The sequence below is a fragment of the Thamnophis elegans genome, chromosome 7 (genome assembly GCF_009769535.1).
Source record: "Thamnophis elegans isolate rThaEle1 chromosome 7, rThaEle1.pri, whole genome shotgun sequence".
NCBI lineage: Eukaryota > Metazoa > Chordata > Lepidosauria > Squamata > Colubridae > Thamnophis > Thamnophis elegans.
In genome coordinates this window covers 32,541,906-32,569,181 of record NC_045547.1, presented here as the reverse complement: position 1 = coordinate 32,569,181, position 27,276 = coordinate 32,541,906, and the positions used below count along the sequence as shown (strand labels likewise).

Genomic DNA, 27,276 nt, shown 5'->3' with positions numbered 1-27,276 from the left:
TTTATTTATCTCATCTTAATAAAAAGTACAGGTAGACCTTGGCTTACAACTGCAATTAAACCAAAATTTCTGTTGCTAAGCAAGGCACTTATGAGGCTTGCCCCATTTTATGACCTTTTTGACATGTTTGTTAAGTGAATCACTACAGTTAAGTGAATAATGTCATTCAGCAAATCTGGCTTTCCTTCATTGACTTTGCTTGTCAGAAGCTCAGAAGGTTGCAGATGACAGTCTCAGGATCCTGGGACACACTAACCATTGTAAATACATGCCAGTTGCCAAGTATCCAAGGTTTGATTATGTTCACTATGGAGATCCTATAACTATCATGAGTGTGGGAATTGGACATGTCACTTTTTTCAGGGCTATTGTAACTTAGGTCATTAAATGAATGGTCAAGAACTACCTGTATAAGAAATAGATGTAACTTAGTTGATGCTGCTTAACATTAGTAGGTCTTGCCTGCTATTGTTTGTGAAAATTCCACTGTTGCAGCCTTGGCTTGTACTTATATTATTAAAAGCAGGTAATTCCTGAAAAACTGGTTTGAGTCTAAGGCAACCCAAAAACGTATGTGTTAAGAGATTTAACTGTTTTACAAAATCTACCCCAGATCTTATATTTGTACACAGATTGAGAAATATATTTAAGCACACAAACACTATCATAATATTATACAAATCTTGCACAACCCAAAAAATGTAGTTACTAAAGTTATATTAAAGACAATAGGAAAAAACAAGAATTTTATAAATTACTAATTTTTAAAATGAATGAGCATATCGAGTGTGTACCTAGTATGGATGAATAAAACAGTCTGGCTATCTTGCTTGCCCCTATTATCAGTTCAGCATTTTTTCACTACGGACTGATGGTGTAACACCTGGTTTCCGTAGTCTGCAATTTTTTCCCCTTCTGGAAATCCATTCTGGATTTTCATTGGATTTCCAGGGGGTGGGTGGGAATTGCGGACTAAAGGAACCAGGAGCACTGCTCAGGTGACCTGAGGACACAAATAAACCTCCATGTACTTCAATGACCCTCTAAAAGGATACAAATGATCAGCTGTCTGCAAGGAATATAAATCCTTCCCTCTATCCCGTTAGAGCTGAAGAAGCTTCTTGGATGAGAAACGAAATGTCCTCAAAGAAAAAAAAGTCCAATTGCCTCCTGAAAAAAAAGCATCTGGGATATAGATGCATCAGCTTGCTGTACACATACAGTTAAATTCAATTGATGCAGTTGGATCAAAAGTAAACACATTTTTGCTGAGCCAACAGGCACATTTTAGAAGTGACTAAGCTCTGGACCACTTTCTGGTCCTTCACTGCTGAACCAAGGAATATGCTTCCTAGTCCAGACTTTATATTTTCACAGTCCTCGTTGATTCCAAATTTCCAAGACTTCCTTTTAATCCCAAGGGAGAGGCTGTGGGATAAATGAATAGGACCATCAATATACAAAAGGTTATTTCTCTTTCCCTATTGTAAAACTCAAAATTTCAACAAAAAAAATCCACTGTTCAAAAAGTAAATTTCTTGTTAATTGCGAAGTCATGTCCGACCCATCGCGACCCCATGGACAATGCTCCTCCAGGCCTTCCTGTCCTCTACCATCCTCTGGAGTACATTGAAGCTCACACCTACTGCTTCAGTGACTCCATCCAGCCACCTCATTCTCTGTCGTCCCATTCTTCTTTTGCGTGAAAAGTGAATAGTTTGTGCTTATTTTCCCTGAACCATTTCTGCAGCTGTCACTGCATCCTCCAGCTATTATGCCTTAAGGATAAGGCAAGGTTGTTGTCAAGATTGAAGGTGGTTATGCTTTTTTTGACTCTTACCACTTTCCAACTTGCCAAAGAACTGGGCAGAAGGAGGGGGTGAGATAGAATGCAGGGGCTTCAGACATCAACCATGAGAGTCAAGTATCCACCAAGGACACTTCTGCAGGTGTTGGCCAAGACATGGACTAAAAGCAGAAGAATGATTCATAATTGGACAACGTCACCTGTTCCATGGGAGGAAGGGAGAATGCTATTCTTTAAGTATGCAAACTTGTGCGGGAAAAATTAGCTGATTTTGAACCTTCAGTGCCAGAATGATGTATTCAATAAAGTTTTACTTTTGGAATTTTGAAATTCCAGAGTCAACTTCTGGTGGGTTCAATAGTCAGAATGTTGAGAGCTGTATGCCTCCCTACTGTTTAATTTGTATATTTACACAGTATTTCAGGCACTCCTGCTTTCTACATATCTCCCCACTCCTGTATTAGGTTGAGTGGTCCCAGGGCTTTTAGATGCAGTTCTTGCAAAGCCTTTATAGCCAAGAGCATTTCTCATCTTCTCTGTGGTGTTCAAGTATGTATGTCTACAAAGTTTGAAATTATTTAAGATGTCTGATCTTAAGTTTATTAGAATAATGCCAACATGTATTAAGAATGCTTTTCCAAGTTTTGAAAAAGGTTTGGTCCCTGAATGCTTCACGGCCTTTAAAACATTTGGCTAAAGTTAATTTTAGTTCCCCAGAAAAAGCTTCTTAGAAAACATTTTAAGTCAACCTGGCTAAAAAAAAAGTTGGCGAGCTCTATCCCTAGGATTTGCATTGAACAGTTCTGAAAATGCCAGAAGTGTTTTTAAGCAGTGGATTCTGAGATATAAATTTTAAATGATTTTAAGTCGGGTTTCACTTTGATCAAACTGGATTATTGTCCTTTACTATTCCATTGGAGCACTAGAAAAATACCTCTTCTCATTAAAGCATAATACCTTGTGGGGATGACTCAGTAGTATCTGAGCCATATGCTTTTTCCATCTGTTCAGAAAATCCCAGATGATTTTCATACTTCCTATCCTAAAGAAATTCCCTAGAAAAGAATTGGATTTCCATTTGTCATTTCTCCTGTCTCATCCTGTCTCATCACTTCTAGGGTTGCTCAGCTTTATACTTCCATATTACATGCCATACTTTTTTGTGTTGGCTTTTTACTTTTTTATCAGCCTTTATTATTTTATAAATAACTCAAGGCAGTGAAAATCTCTAATACTCCTCCTTCCTCCCTTTTCCCCCAAATTACAACCATGAGAAGGAGTTGGGGCGAGAAAGAAAATTTGGTCCCAAATCACCTAGAATCTCCTTGTTTCAATCCTAGTTCCTTAACCAAGGATTGTATTAATATCCATCCATCCTTCCTTCCTTCCATGTTTTATTTATATTGAGTACTAGATTTATTGCTATAATAAATGATAGATTGAAAAAGTTTCATAAATAATTGTCAGGATTAGACATTTTATTGGCTATTGAGTCTCTGCCTAATTTTATGTGTTGCCCTTGTGCAGTCACATAATAGGCAAAATATAAAATTAGTGCAAAGGATGCTACCAGAACTTTGCTTACAGCAATGATTCTTAAATCTACGCATTTGTGGAATATTTGAATCATATAACAATAAATATCAAACCATTAGATTCTAACACAAAATATTTTTCATGAAAAACCCATAGTTAAAAAAAATGAAGTTAAGAGTGACATTTAAAATTTTTGAAAATATCTTCTGTATATGGCAAATAATTTTGATTTTTGGATCTGAGAGAATCTTGACGAACCTTCAGGAACCCTTGGACTATGCTTTAAGGAATATTGGCTTAAGGAAAATCTTTACCAGCACTTCATATTGTGTTTGATATAAAGCTAGTAGTAGCGTTGAATGACATTCCAAAGATATTTCCCCCAATCAGAGTAGAGCTGGAAGGGACCTTGGAGGTATTCTAGTCCAGCTCCCTGCTTGCAGGAGATCCTATACCATTTCAGACAAGTGACTGTCCAGTCTCTTCTTAAAAACCCAGTGATGAAGCACCCACAACTTCTGAAGGCAAGATGTTCTACTGGTTAATTGTCCGCACTGTTAGGAAGTTATCTTAATTACAGGTTGCTTCTCTCCTTGCTTAGTTTCCATCCATTGTTTGTCCTCTCTGGTGTTTTGGAAAATAAATTGACCCCCTCCTCTTTGTGGCAGCCTCTCAAATACTGGAATACTGCTATGATGTCCCTCCCAGGTCCTTTTCTCTAGACTAGCCAAACCCAAATCCTGCAACCATTCTTCATGTTTTAGTCTCCAGAGCATCTTAGTTGCTGTTCCTCGCAACTAAGATGATTAGTTGCGAATCATCCAAAGTCTCAACATCTTTTTTGTAATGGGACTAAAACTGGATGTAGTATTCCAGGTGTGGCCTTACTAAGGCTTTATAAACCGATACTAATACGTCATGTGATTTTGATTCTATGCCTGTTTATACAACCAAGGATTGCATTCGCTTTTTTGGCTGCTGTCACACACTGCTGACTCCTGTTGAAGTGATCGCCCACTAGGACTCCAAGGTCCCTCTCACAGTTACTGATTTTGAGCCAGGTTTCGCCCTCCCCGCTTATTTTGTTCACCACAGATTTGATTTTAAAGTAGCCTTTTCAATGCTTCCTTTTTTTGTCCTTAAATTCCACATGAAATATATCCTTCTTGGCCACAATTTTGACCTGCCTTCATGGGTTAGTCTTCTCTTTGCTAATGACCACCCATTTTCAATTGTCAGATGGGTACCTATCCCTCAAATAGCAAGGCCATAAGAGGAATAGAACAACAGAGTTGGAAGGGACCTTGTACTAACTAGGTCATCTAGTCCAACCCCGTGCTCAAGCAAGAGACCCTATATTTCTGACAGATGGCTGTCCAGTCTCTTCTTGAAAACTTCCAATGATGAAGAAGCACCCACCACTTCCGAGAAAGCTCTTATTTTGCTTTGAGCATCCGCTAGTTTGACAGAACTCTCAAAAAGCAACGTTTGACAGAGAAACGAAAGCACGGCTAAACCGTCGCTATGAGAACATCTTGAGGTCAAATTGCTGCGGAGGGGGGGAATGGGGGGGGTAGGGTGAGCGGGATAAGCGGGGTGCGAGCTCGGACAGCTTTTCTTCCTCTCGGACATCTTTCCCGATCCGCGTAAGTGATTGGCGGTGTGCAGGAGACGTCACGTAGGACGGCAGCGGCTTGGCCGGGGGGTGGTGCCGGCGATACGTTGCTTCCCTCTCTAGCCTCTCCATTTCTGTGCTCTCTTTCAGGCAGACGGGGGAGATCGCACCAGCGGCAATCGGGCCCTGCCAAAGGTGCAGCTATGGTCGGCGTCTTCTCCTACGAGAGCTTGGTCCATGCCATGGCTGGAGCTGTGGTGAGTAGGCTTCGGAGGGAGCGGGTGTGTGGAAAATCCGGAAGTGAAGGGACAGGATTTGGCTGGATTAAAGGAAGGCACGGAGATGGAGGGGACCTGTTCTCCCTGCCTTCGGTGCATTGGGTAGCCGCTAAAAAAAAAAACTGCTGTTAGCTTTTGAAGTCGAGCTCTCCTCCCAACTTTTGTCTCTGCGGGTGCCTGTTAGTCTGAACTGTCATCCTAAATATTTGTTATTTGCTTATTTGTAACTTCCTGTTACGCTCCGTTTGCCCAGGAGCTTGAAGAGCATAGGTTATCAATACAACCACTGCTGCAGAAGAAAAGATTACATTTTTCGTTCTGGATGGTTTCATAAAAAATGACTTCAGCTTTAAATGATATGCAAAAGTTTATTGCAGTCTTTAAAGGAAGACTGATGCTTTCAAGATATACTTTGTTTTCTGCCTTGAGTTATTTGTAAAACTAATAAGGCAAGATACAAACAAACAAATACATAAATAAAAAATAACCTTGTTAATTGTACGATACATTGAATTAAATGTCCACTTGCTTGTCTGTTTTCGCCTAATTGCAAATCTGTTTATCAGTGGACTAGGGTCCAGAATCTTGTCAGGATTGCCAATGTATATAAGTCTATTAGTGTTTTCTCATAATAGCTTCTAGGGTTGCTTGTTTAATACACTTCATCAACATGCCTGTTAAAAGTATTTTTATATTATTTTTATTAAATATATTAATATATCACTAATACAACAATCAGAAACTGCAAAAAGTTTGCAGATCAAATGGGTTATAGTTGTTTATGACTGTGTTAATAACTGGATCATTGTAGTAAAACATGTATACAATCCAAGAATCAACATAGATGGTACATCTCTTTAGTATCAGTGGTCCAGATTAAAAACATAATCGGGTAGAGTAGTCACCCTATCTCTTCTACTAGAGTAAGTTCAGAACTCTAAATAAAGCATGCTGTCATTTTCATATGTCATCCACTATGATGAGTTCTTTTTGGTAAATGCTACATCCAAAAGTTTTCTTCCCTTTGTTACAAGGGATTTTTTTATTATACCAATACACAGTGATCCTTAAACAGAATGTATGATGCTTCCTTATTTTTTACCTACAAGCCTATTTTACATATTCTGTGTTACTTCTAAGGATTTTTACGTATGGCTTCTATGAATATTCATAAAATCTTTGTTCTCTCCCCCCCCTTTCACCTTTACAGACAGATTTGAATTACTTATATCTGTGAAAAGATATTGCAGTAGTTAGCTATATTTTGGGCTGCTCTCTCAGGTGTAGAGACTATGGGCAAATTCCTTAGTTGCAATTATAGCCACCTCTTAACCAATCTTTAGGTACATTGAAATTAGCTGGTTTAGGAGTCATTATTTTCAGCCAAGTACCAATTGCTGCTATCCTTATCTCTTATGGGCCTTAAGCATCTTATTATTATTTTTTTGCTAGGAAGGGAAAAGTTCCTTATCAGCTGTTGGATGGCTGTTACTTGTCTGTGTTTTTACTTTTGAGTCTGAATTCCACACATCCCTCTCCCACACTGACATTTACCCCTTTTTGTCTGGCATTTCCTCCTCTTTCACTTGCAACTTTAATTTCTTCTGGTTGTCCCAAATAATTGCAATTGCCCATCTCAAAATACAGTATACACCCATACCTAAATACTGAAGACATCTTTCTCTTGGAGCACAGGTGTGCCTCAGCTATTCATGCTGTCTTAAAGGTGTGGGAGGGTATTACTGGATAAAAAGAAGGAAAGAAAAGGCTTGCATTGATTGTTTTAAGACTCTTCTTCCATACACAGGAATTAGATTATACAATTATACAAATAGATGGTCTTGCATTTTATATCTGTATATATGAGGGTAATTGTGCAGTCCAGGAAAGCAGTTAACAAATAATAGTTCAAGACTGATTTACATGTGAATTCTATTATAACTTGTTTAGACCTGCATAGGTGGAACAAGAATGAGAAAATTATTTCATGTGCTCATTGTCTTCTGGCTCATGGATTTAAAGATTATCAGATTGCTAAATAAGTTTCACAGTTCTTACATGTCGGAATAATTTTGATAATCAAATAAGAAATTAGACCATATCTAGTTGTTTGTGTGGAAGTTTGTGAATCTTAAAAGTTTGTGAATCTTTTTTTATTTATCTTTTTTATTTTCAATATTTTTGCATAACTAAGAACTAATAGTTTTGAAATATTATCTAAATGTGATCTTTGCCACACAATTCTAAAACTAAATAGATTTGATTAAACAAATGAGTCAAAAACTATATAGTTGTTCTATATATTAGGAATGCAATTTATATTTTTGTATTAATTCCTCCTTTTCTTCTTTGATAATTATAAAAATTAATGTTATAACATTAGATAGAATGCCTCAGGGATAGATTGTGTATAATATATCAATATTGTGCTTCACACAAATATTTTATCAAAACTTTACTATGGCAAGTTGTAAATAAAATATAAATACCACTATTAAATTATTTCAGTGTGCTTGGAATATGCACAAAATCTCTGTTTCGAACACATATAGTATCAAACTGAACTTTAATTTATTGTGAACCACATTTTTAATGGGCAGTTGTATGGAATTTTTTTTAAAATAAATATTTTGACAGCAATGGTCATAACCATAAAGTTCTGTTTAAGTTGAAAGTGAATTTATATAGAGGAAGCTTTTTCACTGCCATATTTCATAAGGTTTGATGTAGCTTTTTTTTAGGCAAGGATTTAAAAATATCCTCCTGTGTTGCCCAGTTTTGTGCTATTTCCTGCACAATTTGCCGCACCATTAATTAAGTCTGGTTACTTATTTATCACTTTTATAGCAATGTTTTTATTTATATATTTTTAGATCCTATCTTAGTCATTTTCCTGATACACACATAGATGGATGTAATAGTTCTATAGGATATTTTACTTTATCTGCTCAAACGGCTGCAATAAACTTATTTGATTTAATATAGGTCATTGTAGATTTACAAAAAAATCTGCATGCTCTATATAGTTAATTTTTTGTGCTAAATGTTTTAGGGTAGTGTGACAGCAATGACAGTGTTTTTTCCTCTGGATACAGCTAGACTAAGACTTCAAGGTGAGTAACCCATTCTTTTACATTTAGCCTTTGAGAATATTATATATCACTTACCAACTTGTTTTTGCATTTATATCTTAAAATTTGTTCAGGGTAGTAGCTGATCTTCTTTATTTTGCTAGCTGTTAGTATATTTTTGTATTTATTCTATTCACTCTATTTTTGTTTTTGTTCTTTTAAGTTTTGTTGGTCATTGATCAAATACATATTGAGTGATTGATCTGTTTTAGCCAATAATTGGAGAGATGCTAGGCTACTACAGTACCTATTGATGTGTAAGTGGCAACTAATGCATTTTGTAGCTGACCAGGGCTTTTTATTTATTTCAAATTACCCCTAAAATAATTGGGATGCCAAAACTATGGTTAGTATTTTCTTTATGAGTGCAAAAAACCCTGTTTTTTAAAAGACACTATGTACTCAACAATAACCAGTCACAGATATGTAACAATTTTGCAAAGTATATTGATTACAGCATGTCTCTGTTGTGATAGTTTTCAGAAAATGGAACTTGCAAAATCTTGGCTACTTTGGAAACCTTTCAGATTCCTAACTAAGCTGATGAATCTCCTTAGTATGTTATTGTTAGAGTCATCAGAGAAAATATTTTGTCTTTCTAAACTGCATGAAGATATAATCTGGATGTTCTAAAACATTATTTATTATTCTTTATTCTCAATACTGTAGACATGAAAGAAGGTTATATTCACATGGCAAATGTACATTTTAGCAAAATACGGTAACCTCAGTTTGAGAAATGCAGAGAGATGATGGAGAAATCCTTTCAAAAAATTAATTTTAGGATTTGGTGTTTAATTATAAAAGACAGATATTTAAAACTGAAAAAAGGCAATCAATATAGTTATTCTTAGAGCAGATATTAAATAATCTTGTGATGTAATCTTAACTTTCCAATGAGGAAAGCAAAAAGTCTACACATTTCTTTTTTGCAATTTGTATAAATGGAAACTTTTCTAATCCTATTTCTTAATTTGTGGTCAGTTGTAGACCTATCCATGAAGGAGAAAACAACTCTTCTCTTTCAGATTGAATCAATGAACTTGAAGATTAAATAAATAATGCACTTTTACTTTTGCCCTAGCTTCTCCAAAATATTAGAAGATGATCTCAACTATAATGAATAACTGTTAAAAATATTTCTTGTTTTCCAGTTGATGAAAAACGCAAATCAAAAACCACACATGCAGTTCTTTTGGAGATAATTAAAGAAGAAGGCATGTAAGTACAGGGCTATTTTGCTAGGAGAATTAGTTTTTTAAAACTTCTGTGGAGAACAATGTGTACAACACATCTTCCTAAATTTCAATTAAGTAATTTGAATAGTTATACTTTAAACAGAGCCATTAGACTAAACCATATTTTAGAAAGATGATGATGACTGCATTTTTCTTTGTAATTCAAAACACTATTTAAAAAATTAAAAGTCGGGTAAGAGACTAAGAGACTTGCTGCAATATTGTTTCTTCTTCAAGAAGAATTTCTAGGCAGGAATTACATTGGCTCAAATCTTGCCTGAATAAATTGGCCTCTATGTAGTTAAAGCTTCTGTCACATAAAAACATTTGTGATGTCTTTAGTATGAATGGAATATTGTTAACTATATAATTACAGTATGTTAATTTTTAAAATGTGCCTCCATAAAATACTACTATCTCTGAAAGGAAATACTTGAACAAGAAACAATGTGTTTGAATTGGATGTTTCTTGCATTCAGATCAGATTGTATTCCTTTTGATTTTTCCAATAATACTGTATTTCCCCAAAAATAAGAACAGGTCTTATTTTCTTTTGACCCCCAAAATTGCACTTGGCCTTATGTTCAGGGAGGTCTTATTATTTTTGAGGTGCACCTCATGGCTGCTGCTGTGTTGCAATATTTTCAGGGGGGGCTTATTTTCAGGGAAGGGCTTATTTTAGCGCATGCACTCAAAAGCCCAATTGGGCTTATTTTCTGGGGAGTTCTTATTTTCAGGAAATAGGGTATATCCTCTTGGGTTATTTTCATAGTTATTCAGACATAAACATGTTCAGTTAATTTAGTCCTGAGTATAGAATTGTATTCTGTTAAATATAGTTAATAAGTACCATATTTAAATATGTTTTGTTTTGCCACTTGGTTTCTTGAACACTTAGCCCAAAATCCTTTAGTTAGTAGATATATTTAATTGATTATGTTTGGAATCGGGTGCAGATATGCTTTTTTGCTATGATGGTTGCATTATTTTCATTTTTTGCTGTTGTTATTTTGTTCCTTAGCATTGCACCATATCGAGGGTGGTTCCCTGTTATCTCCAGCCTTTGTTGTTCCAACTTCGTCTATTTCTATACATTTAATAGTTTAAAAACTCTTTGGGCTAAAGGTCATCATTCAACTACAGGAAAGGACTTGATTCTTGGTGTGGTTGCAGGTAATAAAATCCTATCAGCAATGTATTGATTTGGGGATGTAGATTAATTTATCATGAAGGCAATTTAAAATAATGAAGCGATAAATGTATTTTTAATTTGAAAGGGTTTGTCTCATTTCCTCTTTTCTAGTTTTACTTGTTTTAGATTTTTCACTTTTGTATAACAATGTTTCTCTTCATTTCATTATCTTATTTTTGAACATGAGCATGGGCTAAGTTGATGTGTATTCTCATATCTTTGGAAAGTTATTCATTTGATAATAGCAATGAAATTCATAATTTCTTTGAAATGTTTTAATATAGTGTGAGTAGTAAATATAACTGTATATAACAGAAACTGAAAATGTATATTATGAATTTAACATCAGATGTTTTCCAAAGCAAAAATCAAAAATCTTAAATATTTGACAAATTTGGTGTTTGTGCATAGCTACCCATTTCACAAATATGATTCTGAGGAGTGTACAATGAAGCAAACCGTCAAAACCATCTAAAGCAACAATTGAAAACAAACACAAATATAAATAAGACAGCAGAGGATGGATCAGCATCCTACACACAGTGTAACAATCTCATAAACTTACTACTTTCATGGGATTGACAGCCTGCTGGAGGAACTCCTTTTTATTCCCTCTCAAGTAGCAGGAATGATGTCACCAAGGATGGCGTGTCTTTGGGTTCACGTCAAATGGAAATTTTTAGCAGAAGGAACCTGTAACACACCTTTCCTGCCAGACGTGATAGGACACGTAAGATATACAGGTGAAACTCGAAAAATTAAAATATCGTGCAAAAGTTCATTTATTTCAGTAATGTAACTTAAAAGGTGAAACTAATAAATGAGATAGACTCATTACATGCAAAGCAAGATAGTTAAAACCATGATTTGTAATAATTGTGATGATTATGGCGTACAGCTCATGAAAACCCCAAATCCACCATCTCAGAAAATTAGAATATTACATGCAATCAATAAAACAAGGATTGTACATAGAACAATATCGGACCTCTGAAAAGTATAAGCATGCACATATACTCAGTACTTGGTTTGGGCCCCTTTTGCAGCAATTACTGCCTCAGTGCGGCATGGCATGGAAGCTATCAGCCTGTGGCACTGCTGAAGTGTTATGGAAGACCAGGATGCTTCAATAGCGGCATTCAGCTCTTCTGCATTGTTCGGTCTCATGTCTCTCATCTTTCTCTTGGCAATGCACCATAGATTCTCTATGGGGTTCAGATCAGGCGAGTTTGCTGGCCAATCAAGCACAGTAATCCCACGGTCATTGAACCAGGTTTTGGCAGTGTAGGCAGATGCCAAGACCTGCTGGAAAATGAAGTCAGCATCCCCATAAAGCTCGTCTGCAGAAGGAAGCATGAAGTGCTCCAAAATCTCTTGGCAGACGGCTGTGTTGACCCTGGACTTTATGAAGCACAGTGGACTAACACCAGCAGATGACATGGCTCCCCAAATCAACACAGACTATGGAAACTTCACACTGGACTTCAGGCATCTTGCAGTGTGTGCCTCTCCATTCTTCCTCCATACTCTGGGTCCTTGGTTTCCAAATGAGATGCAAAAGTTGCTCTCATCAGAAAAGAGGACTTTGGACCACTGAGCAACAGACCAGGTCTGTTTTTCTTTACCCAGGTAAGATGCTTCTGACGTTGTTTGTTGTTCAGGAGCGGCTTGACAAGAGGAATACGACACTTGAAGCCCATGTCCAGGATCCGTCTGTGTGTGGTGGCTCTTGATGCACTGACTCCAGCCTCAGTCCACTCCTTGTGAAAGTCCCCAACACTTTTGAATGGCCTTTTCCTGACAATCCTCTCCAGGCTGCACTTATCCCTGCTGCTTGTGCACCCTTTTCTTCCACAGTTTTCCCTTCCACATAACTTTCTTTGATACAGCACGTTGGGAACATCCAACTTCTTTTGCAATTACCTTTTGAGGCTTTCCCTCCTTATGGAGAGTGTCAGTGATGGTTTTCTGCACAACTGTCAGGTCAGTAGTCTTTCCCATGATTGTGATTCCTACTGAACCAGTCTGAGAGACCATTTAAAGGCTCAGGAACCCTTTGCAGATGTTATGGCTTAATTAGCTGATTAGAGTGGAGCACTTTGAGCCTAGAATATTGCACCTTTTCACAATATTCTAATTTTCTGAGATAGTGGATTTGGGATTTTCATAAACTGTAAACCGTAATCATGGCAATTATGACAAATCACGGCTTGAACTATCTTGCTTTGCATGTAATGAGTATCTTATATATTAGTTTCACCTTTTAAATTGCATTACTGAAATAAGTGAACTTTTCAATGATATTCTAATTTTTCGAGTTTCACCTGTAACTGGGGAGAGATAGTCTCTCAAATAACCTGGTCCCATGTTAAAACCAACATCTGGAATTAAACCTGGAAATAAACCAGCCACCAATACAGAGCAGAGATATAATGTGTGTCTTTCTATGGCTGCCAGCACTGCTACATATTTCTTGATCTGTATCTTATTTTGGTTTATTATTTATTCTTACTTGTACTACTCTCATTTTATGTGCCACATCTGAGGGATGCCTTTTGAATCCTTAATTTAAATTTTATTTAACAGTTTAGCACTTCTGATTTTCTCAATGCATTATTTCATAATGAAGAATAATGTGGGAAGTTTGCGTCAAGTTGGGAAAAATATTTGGAAATAATTAGGTGTGTACCTATTGTGAAAAGCAAGCTTGCTTTTCTTGCATTGCTCAATGAAATGTGTAATAATTGGTAAAGAATCAAAATAAAGGAAGCTCTGTTGGATGTCTATGAACTAAAGAAGGTTCTTGGATGAGAAGCAAAGCATTTTCAAGGAAAAAAATCAAGAAAGTCCAGTTTCCCTTTTTAAAAAGCACCTTTGTGACAAGCTCCCTTGACTTTCCATTTTAAATATTTTTTCCCCCAGAATAATTTCAGTCTAGATTTTGCGAAGTATTTCAAATGGTACTTCTTCTGCTTTATACATTAAAGTTAACATTTTAATTTTGATTTTAATTTTATGAGGCCTCTTTTTACTGAATTTTGCTTCTGTTTCCTTAGGTGTAGTGAATGTACTGTTGACTACTCCGCTCTGGGTGGTAAATACCCGTCTTAAACTCCAGGGGGCAAAATTTAGAAATGAAGATATTATACCAACCAATTACAAAGGCATTGTAGGTAGGTTGCTGGTGTGTGTGTGTGTGGTTGCCCTTGTCTATTGTAAGGTATTTAAATTATGCTTTTTCAAACTCAGTATACCAACACATACCTTCACCACTCTTGAGACAGCATTTTGGCATAGTTTTCCTTGCACAACAAATACCCTGTGCTTTTTGTAGACTTGAAGAAGCTGCTATGCTCTCAATATCCTACCAAATGCATGAAAAAAGAACTGATACTAGAATGCAATATATTTCATGTTCTCCCGCACATGAGCTATATTCTCCAGAAATGTCAGCCATTTATATACTTCCTTTTTATTCTAGCAACAATGAGACAGACTTTTTTTCATATCTTTACAATCTGAAAGATGAGGTGGATTATTTAACCATTACTCTGTCTAGTCATTTTGTAAAAAAACAAGCTACCAGTTATCTTTAACTTTCAATGTTATTTTTACAAAGTGAATTAAGGCATATAGCCGTAACTCATATAAACTATATGGAGAAGAAAATTCCAGGCTGATTTCTATTTTTATTTTTATTTAATTTGAGAAAAATGTACAATATAAGCAAAATACTAAGCTACACTAAAAAACAAAATCCTTAAACTCGGAGCTGAGATTCCCTCCAAGCTGAGATTCCCTTCTGCCAAGCAATCTCACTTCCCTAGCAAAAAAAACCCCAAGATCAAAACATTGATTAGCAGGAGAAAAGGAGTTAAATAAGGAATCAACACCCAGTATTTCAAGAAAAAATGGGTTGCTGTACAGAATAAGGCTTCATCCCTAACAAAGGAACAAATTGAACAGATTTGTAGTTCCTTTGGGATATCGCAAAGTAATATTGGAATTAGCTCAAGAAACTCCATGGTCTGTATACATGGGTAGGGTTAAGTATTTTGGATAGATTCTATTAGTCAGGGATCTGTGGAGAAATGGCCCAGTACTGTAGATCCTGCCCCGTATGTCAATTGGTAAAACCAAAAGGGAAACACAATAAAGTTCCTATCGAAAGAGTAAATTTAATTCTTATTCCCTTTTCTAAAATAATCGTGGATGTTGTAGGTCAGTGATGGCGAACCTTTTCGCCACCAAGTGCCTAAACTGCAGGTGCGCGTGCTGGAGCATTGGAAATTTGAAGACCAGCTGGCCGGCGCACACATGCTTGTTTTTTGGCTGTTTTCAGGCCGTTTTTTGGGCTGTTTTGAGGTCAAAAAAGCCCCCCAAAATGGCTTGAAAATGGTGAGAAAACAACTTGAAAACAGCCAGGGAGTTTTCATGTCCCCGTGAAGATCAGCTGGTTGGCGCACATATGCATGCTGGAAACCAGAAGAGCAGCTGCGACGGCGCGCATGTCCATAGAGAGGGCTCTGTGTGCCACCTATGGCACACATGCCATAGGTTCGCCATCATGGTTGTAGGCCTTTTGCCATGATCTAGTAAAGGCAACGAGTATATCCTAGTTGCCTGCGACTATGCCACTTGGTATCCCGAAGCAGTTCCATTAAGGAAAGTGACCACCGAAAGAATAGCAGAGGAGCTGGTCGAAATCTTCAGTAGACTGGGCATACTAAAGGAGATCCTTACAGATCAAAGAACCAATTTCCAAACTACTGCTGAAATATTTATATACACATCTGGGAATAAAAGAGATATGTACCAGTCCTTAGGACGGTCTTACAGAAAGGATGAAGCAGACCCTAAAATCTATTCTCAAAAAATAAGCAGGCCAAGACACAAAACATTTGGATACATAGATGCTGTTTCTATCTGAAATTCCCCAGACGTTTACGGGATTTAGCCCTTTTGGGTTACAGTCTAAAAGTCAACTTTCGGAGTTCAAGACACCATTAAGGAAAATCGGTGCAAAAAACTAGAAGGCTTTAAAGACCTAATTGAATATATCTTATTCGAGAGGAATAATTTAAAATCCCTAGGACACAATGGTAAGGAATATTTAGAAACCAGTGAATGTCAGAAAAGGCATGATAATAGAAGTTTAAAGTTGAAGCAATTTAACATAGCAGATCAAGCCCAGTTACTGTTGCCTAGTAAAGGAAACAAACTACAGGCTAAGTGGCAGGGGCCTTACATAATTATGAGGTGAACTGAACCAATAAAGTATGAAATTGAATTGGGAGACAAAAAAAAGGAAGTGCCAACCTACTAAGGAAATAGCACAATAGAGCTGAACCTGGGATGGTTTGCTGGCACTAAAGGAAAGATATCCAGAATTATTGGATCAATCTTGGGGTGCAATACTTCAACCATATTATGGAAAAATACTTATCAGTTCAGACCTAGGGGATAGTTAAAACAAAGAGATAAAAATATTAGGGAACTGGAAATATACATTTACCATACAATTGAGCATAATATCTTAGTTGAACACAAAATAGAAAAGGGCGGAACCTGATCAATTAGATCTCCCTATAGAATTCTTGAGTGGTTGAAAGATGTGTTAACAAAATGAAATAGAAAAGATGCTCCAGATAGACACAATAGAACCATCTGAAAGTGATTGGTGTTCTCCAGTTGTATTGGGCTCAAAGCCAAATGGGGATGTATGGTTTTGTGCAGATTTCAGGCAAATAAGTTTGATGGGTACCCAATGCCTAGAGAGCTCTTGGATGGTCTAGGTCAGTGTTTCTCAACATTGGCCACTTGAAGATGTCCGAACCTCAACTCCCAGAATTCCCCAGCCAGCAAATGCTGGCTTGGGAATTCTGGGAGTTGAAGTCCAGGCATCTTCAAGTGGCCACAGTTGAGAAACACTGGTCTAAGTGGAGCCAAATATTTAGCATCTTTGGATTTAACCAAAGGATATTGGCAAATTCCATTGGAGCACCACTCCAAAGAGAAAACAGAGTGTGTGCCACTCCACAAGGATACTTTCAGTTTTAAAAAATTCCATTTGGTCTACATGGGGCACCTGCTACCTTCCTGAAATTAATGAATAAAATCTTACCAGGTCAAAAGGAATAGTGTGTTGCCTATTTAGATGATATCCTCATCTACAGCAAGACCTAGGAAGAATACCTTAAACACACAAGGCAAACAATTGATTGTCTACAGAAAGCTGGCTTAACCATAAACCCAGAAAAAGTGCCATCTAAGATATCAGGAAACCCAATACTTAGGCTTTATGGTAGGTAAGGGGGAGATGAAATCTGAATAGAGAAAGGTGGAAACAGATAGAAGCCCCAAAAACAAAGATGTTTGTTCTTTTCTGGGTTTGGGGGAATATTACCAAAGGTTTATCCCTCTAAGACAGTGGTTCTCAAACCTTCCCAATGTCGTGACCTTTTAATACAGTTCCACATGTTGTGGTGACCCCCAACCATAAAATTGGTGTCTCGGTTCCTAAGACCATTGAAAATATATGTTTTCCGATGGTCTTAGGTGACCCCTGTGAAAGGGTCGTTCGACCCCCAAAGGGGTCCCGACCCACAGGTTGAGAACCGCTGCTCTAACAGACCTAATGAGAAAAACAGAACCTTCGAGAGTACAGTGATCTAAGGAATGGCAGGAGACATTTTTGAAAATGCATTATGTAGGAAGTCAGTATTAAAAGGGCCAGATTTCTCCTAACCAGGTGTTGTATAGATAGAAGCATCTAATGTAGGCTTAGGTGAAGTGCTTATTCAAAACCATAAAGGGATGAACCATCCTATGATCTACTTGTCAAAGAAATTCCTTCCAAGGGAACAAAAATATGGCACCATTGAAAAGGAAGCCTAGGGACGGATATGAGTAATCAGTGCTCTTTGTGTGTATCTCTGGGGTTGTGAAATCACTGTGATAACTGACCACCAACCACTCACATGGTTGCAGCAGATAAAGGATACCAAGTCCCGATTAAGAGGGTGGTGTCTGACATCGTAACCACTGTATTGCTTCAGTGGGCAGGATAACAAAATGTCATCAGTGACTTCTAATGAGTGCAAAGTGCACAGAAATGGAAAAAAATATCAAAAATATTTTAATAAAATTTATTAAACAGGGTGAGGTATGTGGCAGGACAGCTGACTACAAAAAGGCCAGCACCTGTGCTGCTGTTGTCCTGTTCTTTTAAGTCCTCTTCCTAGCCAGCACAGCAATTGTTGACTTTAAAAGTTGAGCAGAGAGGCAGCTGGATGTGATGCAGGGACGTGCATTCACTAGAGGCAGGGGAGGCCGGGCCTCACCAGTTTCCTGAAGAAAAAGAAAGAATTTTAAAGATTTTTTTTAAATAATTAAAGCCAAGCTAGTTGCTATCAGAGTCCAAGTCACAGTGACTTGGAGTCTGCTTAGTGCTAACTGTAGGGGGAGGCCAGAGAACTATGGGCCTCCTTTGTCTAAGGAATTTTTCGCCTTTTAACAGTTACGCAAGGGTTAAAAAGCAAAAAAAAATAGTATGCAAATGAGGCCCATAGTTCTCTGGGGAGATTTAGGAGTAACTATAGACACATTTAATTTATATTAAACACAGATGACATGGTATCAGAAGTGTTACTTTGCAATCAGCTAATTAATCAATCAATGACAGAAGCAAGTAAATCAAACAGTAATTTTCTGCATGCCAAACCTCTTTAAACTTAATTTGAAAGGCATAAGGGTTAGTCTGCCTTAACTAAATGGTACTTATTTGATTAGCCTTGCATTTCTGAAAGAAAAATTAACACGGCTTGGAGTAGTGCGCCATAGAAACATTATAAATAAATCTTTGAATCATGCCACAATTACAGGAAAAAATTGAATTGATTCATAAGACAACTTTGTATGAGTCCATACAAAATTCTTTGAATTCTCAATAAATAAATGTAAATTTAGATGCAAAAAATGTAAAACTCTATGATTAATGCTAACCTGGCAGACTGATCAAATGTATAATTCTGCATCCTCTGTAAGATTCTTATTTCCCTTACTTATTTTTCTAATCAGATGCCTTTCATCAGATAATTCGAGAGGAAGGAATCTTGGCTTTGTGGAATGGTACTTTTCCCTCACTGCTCTTAGTATTTAACCCTGCCATACAATTCATGTTTTATGAAGGGCTTAAGAGAAAAATTTTAAAAAGACAACTGCAGGTAAGATTCCAAGGCTTACAAGAAAGATGATATTTACTTAACTTTGATCTTAGAAATTGTTCCATTCAACTAAATCGTTACAATTTTGGTTTTGAATTAGGATGGATTTGAAGGTTCTTAATTTTGTTTTTGCATACAGATACTAATTTGTTTTCATATTGTTTTAGCTGTCTTCACTGGACGTTTTCGCTATTGGAGCAATAGCCAAAGCAATTGCCACTACCCTCACTTACCCTATGCAGACAGTACAGTCAATTTTACGGGTATGTATGAGTAATGCCAAATCACTTTCATTCACACCCTAACTTGTAAACTTTTATTCCATTTAATAGTTCTTAATTTGTTATTAGACAAGCGCAACTTTTAACTGAGGCTATCAAAGCTCTTAAAAAACTGTTTCTCAGACTTTCACAATTAGAATTTTGTGAATTAATAGTAGCACATGGCTTCCATAATGGATGCTGTTTTTCAAAAGCACATTAGTATATTACACTGCATTTATTACTATTAGGCAGGATTTCTCCTTTTTGTCTCTGCATGTTTTATGACATTATGTAATAGTGAGATAAGCCTGGTAGCTTCATACTCTCTTTGTAAATCCTTTCTGTTAACATCAAGCTCAAGTTATATGCCAAAATTTAAAATAATTATACTTATTTCTCATTTGGAAGACTGAAAAAAAAAGTAGAAGAAGAGTGGCTGACAGCAGTCTTCCAAGATAGCCAATAGCTAAACATTAATGAACTTTTTCTACAATAAGAAACAGTAAACTAACTTCATTTTCCATTTCTAAAAACTCAGGTTCTTGAATGGGACTTTAAAACAGAACTAAAAAAGAGCAATTATTTGAGCTTTCTTGTTTTTCTTAGAGATGAATTAATTGACTGCTCTGATTCTACACTACCCCTTCCCCATCATTCTTCAGTCCATTTCACTTTCTTCTAATAAAAATAAGAAGATAAGATCCAGTCATAGAATGGCTCAGCTGAATTCATGGCAAAACAATGTTTGCTCACAGCAAAGACTGACCTTTTAATGTTCAAGCAATTAGTCTTCATTAAAAATAATCGGGATCCGTGCAAAACAGACTTTGAAGTTTTGCACAAAAGCATACAGAAAGACACTCCACCTTTATTGAAACCCATGCCCAAGCAGACAACCTAGTTAAACAACAACACTTAGGACCCAATAAAGGTGTCAGTTGATTCTGGTGTGAAACCAGTTAAAGAAGTTATCTCATCGAAGCTTATTCCTTGCAATTAAATTGGGTTGCTCTTCATTGCACACCCTTCGTTACACAGCCTTAATTCTAGTCAGTCAGTCCAAAAGAGCAATTGTAACTTCTCTGGGACAGCTTCTTCGTTGCCAAATACTGTGTTTCCCTGAAAATAAGACAGTCTTATTTTCTTTTGACCCTTGAAATAAGCACTTGGCCTTACTTTTGGGGAGTTCTTATTACTTTTGAAGTGCAGGAGGCAGTGAGCATGGTCATCTCATGGCTGCTGCTGTGTTGCAATATTTTCAAGGAGGGCTTGTTTTCAGGGGAGGGCTTATTTTAGCACATGAGCTCAAAAGCCCGATTGGGCTTATTATCTGGGGAGGTCTTATTTTCAGGGAAACGGCAGATTTGTGCTTATTTGAGTGGCTCCCACATTTGGAGGAGAGACCGCCTCCTGCCAATTACCTCCCTACGACCAATTAGATCCCACAGATTAGGTCTCCTCCGGGTTCCATCAGTTAGCCAGTGTCGATGGTCGACCCCCCGGGGGAGGGCCTTCTCTGTGGCTGCTCCGGCCCTCTGGAACGATCTCCCCATGGAGATTCGGACCCTCACCACCTTTCTGGCTTTCCGCAAAGCCGTTAAGACCTGGCTGTTCCGGCAGGCCTGGGGCTGATGAGTTCCCAGCCCCACTCGAATTGGTGCGCCTGTTGCGGAGTTTTAATATGTTTTTTGTAATTGTTTGTCTTGTTTTGCTTTCGTTGTATTACCCCCCTCCCTATGAGTTTGTTAGCCGCCCTGAGTCCCTTCTGGGAATAGGGCGGCATACAAGTTTAATAAACCATAACCAACCATAACCATTTGCCTTGCAGCCAACGAATCTTACTGACTTTTAAGCAATTTATTATACCTCACATGTCACTTAAAAGAAAACAATTTATTGCTACCCTTTGGATTGATCCAATCAAAGGATACATGTTGGAGGGGAAATCCCTTTGTTCAGCTCTGCTACTTGTGATCTACATAGTATTTTAATTAATAACCTATTGTTAATATCAGTAACTCCTAATAGCAGGCATATATGCAGATTGAGGCAAAGTTTGATACAGAAGAAGCAGTACTTATCTACACTTTTGCAGCTTTGCCCATGGTTAAGCAAGATGATACATTACAAAGGATGGATAGCCTTAAAAGACTACTCTACTATCAATTTGACTAACAAAAAATAATAGCAAATTCTAGTCTTTAGGACTTTCTTTGGAAAACCTCTGTCCATTAGGGTTTAAAAACTCCATATATCTTTCCCATTTTAAAGAACTACTTTGGTAGACAGCATATTGTCTATCTGTCACTGCTCTTATTTAACCAGGACCCTGACATATATTTCCAGGTTGCACAAATTTTGGTCATTGCTACTGCTATCTGTGTTAAAGTCATTATACTAAATTTAATGTAATTTAATGCATGTATGTCTTTTTAAAAACAGTTTTAATAACAATTACAGGTTTACATGTTTCATTATTGTGCTCTCTGGCTCAAAGGCCATAATAAGTTTAATTTGTTTATGTTTAAGTTATGTACAGGATTATAAAAGCTTGATCACAATACTTTCTGTGAACAATCAAAATATTCCATAATTTTGCATACTTCTGTAAGCAGAGATTTAACAGTAAAAATGTTCATTTATTCATTTTGTCTCCTTTTCAGTTTGGACATCACCGACTAAACCCGGAAAACAGGAGATTAGGTAGTCTTAAAAATGTCCTCTACCTTCTTCAGCAAAGAATAAAGTAAGCTTTGCACTTTTAATTGGCTTCTACTTAACCCAGTTTAATGTCTTACTAGTTTACTGTAAATTGGGTTCTTTGTAAATGGATAGTTACATAAAGATATACCTATGCATATACATACACAACAACAATTTTAATAAAAGAATAGAATAATAGTAAATTGGGTTCTTTGTAAATGGATAGTTACATAAAGATATACCTATGCATATACATACACAACAACAATTTTAATAAAAGAATAGAATAATAGTAAATTGGGTTCTTTGTAAATGGATAGTTACATAAAGATATACCTATGCATATACATACACAACAACAATTTTAATAATAGAATAAAAGTCCTGGAATTATTCTATGATAAAAGTTGTCATATTATATTAAAATTAGAAGGGATAAAAGAAGCCATCTAGTTCAATTTATTGCTTAGTGCACAATCCATTATAGCAGGAGTGTCAAACTCAATTTAATTGAGAGCGGCATCTGAGTTGTGTTTGAACTTAAACACAGGGTGGCCAACCCACTCTGGCCTGTAGTTTTAGAAGAAACTATCTGATGATCATGGGCAAGTTTCTACCAAGTTTCATTGACGCTTGTACATTGACGTTTGTTTTCCTGTATCTCTAGTTCTCCCTGTTCATATCAGTTCAATTTATTATGATCTGGCAACATGCAGAAAAAGAAGAATTTATAATATTTCTTGCCACCAGGCAGCAGAAGACATGATTAAGCCATCTCTTTTTTTTTTCTATTTTAATAATTATGGTAGTATATTTATTTTTAGCAGCCTGAGTGCTCAGTGAATGCTCAATTTGACTAAAAAGATGGGTTATAAACAGTGGTGGTTTGCAGGCGGTGTGCCCCAGTACGGGCGTACCGTAGCCTGCCTGGAGCACTGGGTACCGCTCCGGTATGGTGCTTCGAAGCCCCCCCCCCACTCCTTACCTGTCTTTAAACCCTTCAATGCTTCTGCGCACGGCACATACAGCGCCTGCGCGATGCTCCGCCGAGCAGCTAGAGCATCGCAGAGGCTTGCAGAAGGGTTGCTGGATGGTAAGACACATGTGCACGCACCGCACACATTCATGTGGAGGATGCTGGGAGACACCACTGGTTATAAATCTGATAAAAAAATATTATTACAGATTCTGAGGTAATTAATTAAAACCCATCTTTTGGAAATGTCTCTTTTCCAAGACGTAGCTACATCTAGAAGCCCAGTGGAAGACAGAATCTGCAGTTCATTCTGCTCAATTAGATAAAGCCAATGGGCCACTGGTCTTATTGGCATTTAGTCAAAGAGGACATCATATCCTTAAATCCTTAATGATTCTTAACAATTGCATTCAAAGAGTAAGAACAGAGCAAAATTGATGTATGTTTGCTATAGAAGGAAGAATTATCTGTGTTTTGTTTTTTTAATGTATAATGTTTAATATGTTTTTTTTATAGGCGCTTCGGATTAGTGGGACTCTATAAAGGACTAGAAGCAAAGCTACTCCAGACAGTCCTCACTGCTGCACTCATGTTTCTTGTCTACGAAAAACTTACTGCTATTACTTTCACAGTCATGGGGTTAAAGCATCCCTTAAAGAACTAAAATATTTTAATATAAAGCATATAAAACAGAGAGAGGAAATCAGAATACCTGACAAATGATTGGGTGCCATTTTATCCCAAGGCCAAAATTTTATTTTACTGTGCTTTTGTTTTCAATCAAAACTGTTGAATGTTTCTATATTCCAGTATCTAGAAGGCATCACTTTTAGTCAGTTTTATGTAAAGATTGGGGCATTCTTTGATTTTTTTATATATATTTTAAAATACCAATTCTCCATTTGCTGTCAGATGATATTCCAAATATTTGGTGTTACATGATAATCTTAATGAGTCCAATAAAGATTTTATTACAAAATGTCCTTAGAAGATAAGCTTTAATTGGTTAAGAATATTTTAATTGTCTTGGAAGAACTGAGTTGTGTTCTTTTATGCCTTCTTCTGTAGCAACCTAAGAATTTTGAAGAATGGATTTGAAATTGTTTTAAGCATCAATTTTATTACCGTTTTAATGCTTAATTAAATATTGTGCCAAGCTTCCCTGATATGATAAAATTGAATAATATACGTACATACATATAGAATGTTAATCATGTCAGATTTCTGACATTTAAGAAATTAAAATTATTCCATACATACTCTTCTCCCTCTTCTATCATATGAACTATTTTAACATAAATTGCAAAATTGGGAATTATCTTTTTATACTAGTAGAAGCCCCAACTTTTAAAAAAATGTAATTACCATATGAGATTGTTCAAACATTGTGATGATTTATTATATATCAAGGTAGATAACTATGAATCTTGGGTTTATATGTTACCTCTCTGATTTAATTATGGGGCAGTTGAAAACTTCAGTTTTTTAAATTGCATTTTTCTTTTTGTTCTAATCCAAGTCAACTTCAAAACATAGGCATAAAAAGGTTTATTACTTTCAATAAATTATAGTTAAGATTTAACTATGCTATTGGTTTAAACAGTATTTTAAGCAATATTTATATATGGTTAATAAACAAAATTAGTTCCTGCAGCCATGCTGAAAGAAAAGAATAAAGATGGAATGTGCAAGTTTATGATTCATTCTTATTGTGATAAATCATAGTATTGAACTATATGTATATTAAATAAATGCACATATGCCCTATTATTAAAACTGTAATTAAATTTTGAAAAAAGAACCAACCTACAGCAAATAATAAACATTCCATATTGTAACTGTAATAAGTGAAAGACTAAGAATTATTCAATAATATTTATTATTACTCAGATCCATAATTGATTAATAATGAATAAACTTGTTTTGAAATTGATTGTTATTCTGTTTTTCAAAACAGAAACATTGTTTGGACTGTTTCTTACTTTTGTTTTGCCAAATGTTTGATCATAGTAACTCTTAATCTGCTTTCAAACAACTAATAAACTTGAGGAGAAAAGCTAAGGATAATTCACAGTGGGATGAGGAAGGTGGGGCTCTGACAGTGGTGGGTTTCAAAAAAATTTGGAACCTCTTCTGTAGGTGTGGCCTGCTTTGCGGGTCCACTGGTGGAACCTCTTCTAACCGGTTCGGTAGATTTGACGAACCGGTTCTACCGAATAGGTGCGAACTTGTAGGAACTCACCTCTGGGCTCTGAAGGCATGAGAGGAAAGCCATCCATGCAGAAGAAACTCCTAAATCAAACCCAAAAGGATATGAAAGCAAACATTTGTACTGTTGTCAATGAAACTTTACATAACTTTTATGTTTAAATACATTTGGGTAGAGTTTATGAGAAGTCTCTGGTTGGAAGACACTCATGTAATAACATGGGAAGAATATCTAGTTTCCACATATGTTTGGAATTGAAGATGTGGCAAGATAAAAACCTCAAGGACTGATGGTTACTGATTATTGAAATAATAGTTCCCCAATTAACAACTACATGCATATAGTAATTGAAAGTGAGGATGAATCAAGAAAAAGCAAAATTGTCAAAATAGAAATGAAACCATTTATATATTTTAAGGAATTGAAATTATGAAAACAAACAAGGCCAGTGTAACTCCTATGTTTACATGGTGTACTTGAACATGTATTCTGTGTGTGACTTTATCAAAACAATGGAATGTCAATAATACTTCAAAAGGGGCTTGTCTTGCTTTCAGAATTCTTCGAATGGTAGAAAAATGCACAAGATAATTGCTTTTCTATATTAACCATATGGAAGTCTTGTGATATAGAGAATTGGATAAAAGAGGGGATCAGTTGATAGATGATGAGGGTAATTTTTAACATGCTGTGCTAAGAGATATATACCTATCAGATATAACTCAATGGCAATATTTATAGCTACAACATTAGTTAATGCTCAGTCTAGGAGCATTTTTAGCTTCTAAGGCACCTGAGATACTAGAACAACTGAGTAAATCTTTTGAAACAACCTCCCCCCTTAGTTTTTATAGGCGTTATAAATAAATCTAATGCACAAGTTAAAAGATGAGTGGAATAAAGAATTAGAACTTCCTGTATTGCATATACAATGAGAGACTGAACTTTATGGCAAGAGTGTCAATTGCTCTTAAACTATGACTTCTATAACAAAAGTAATATTTGGAATGCATTGGACTCCATTGTGTTTGTATAGGAAAGGATTGTGTAAGACAGCATTTTGTTGGAGATGTAAGAGGGACAATGCTTTCTTAAAATGTCTTTGTAAAATGTCCTATGTACCATGTCCTTACTATGGAAGGTTTTGGAAGAAACAGTGGACTATGTGTGACAGAAGCTAAAGTTTTCAGAGGATAATATTCTCTTGAATTACATATTTAATACAGTATATGAAACTTGAACAATATACATCTTTTCTCTGAGTTCTTACTATGTTTAAAAGATTCATTCTGCAATATTGGAAAGATAAATGTATGGCCTCATTTACTTCATGGATTGAAGATTTGATTAAATTTCCTAAGATTGCATACAGACAAACTTTGGATAAATATAATGAAATATGAGACTCGTTTATACAAAATACAGTACGGTAAAAAACCATGATAGTTATAAAATTGTATTAGAAGTGTGTGTGTATATATAACGTTTATACTAGATAATATATAGAATTGTAGCTGTTTATTGCAATGACATAATACCTTATATACTCTATATATTTTCTCTTGAATTTCTTTCTACTCATTTTTAAGCACATTCCGTTTTTTTTTTAGTACACATGTATTTCTGTGTCTTTCTTTTCTTTTTCTGTCATTTTTTATTAATTGAAAACTGGCTTAAGGCTTCTATCACTGAGCTTCAGCAAGAACATGCATGATAGTTGCTTTGCAAGAGATCCATCTTTAAATGGAAACAATAAAAAAAAGAGTTAGTCCAACATACTGGATTGCTGGAGAGGAGCTCATATAGCCATTACTATGATGACTTTTAGCTACTGGTATATGCAGTATTTATATCCAATTGCTAAATAATAAAGAACAAGTTATATAGTATAGCCACTAGAGGTCACAGGCTGTTAGGAAAATAAAGGATGCTCTGCATTACTGTATAGCAGAAACAGGCATTTGTAGATCTTTACTGACAAGTCTCTGGGCGATCTGCACTACATCAGCAAATAATTATATTTCCTAATTACTTAACCAGCATGACAACAAAATGATTCCATCTCATCCTACGTGGTATAATTTGTAGTTCTAAAATGAAAAC

General features: G+C 36.2%; 1 protein-coding gene across 1 annotated transcript; it reads left to right on the top strand.

The window, feature by feature from the left end:
• Window positions 1-5,035: 5,035 nt before the first annotated feature.
• On the top strand, window positions 5,036-23,667 carry SLC25A17 (solute carrier family 25 member 17). Its single transcript, XM_032221906.1, has 9 exons — window positions 5,036-5,215; window positions 8,289-8,349; window positions 9,522-9,588; window positions 10,627-10,778; window positions 13,854-13,970; window positions 18,877-19,022; window positions 19,190-19,285; window positions 21,949-22,031; window positions 23,481-23,667. Exons 1-9 carry the CDS (start codon window positions 5,162-5,164, stop codon window positions 23,626-23,628), a joined length of 924 nt encoding a protein of 307 aa, XP_032077797.1. The 5' UTR covers window positions 5,036-5,161; the 3' UTR covers window positions 23,629-23,667.
• Window positions 23,668-27,276: the final 3,609 nt, after the last annotated feature.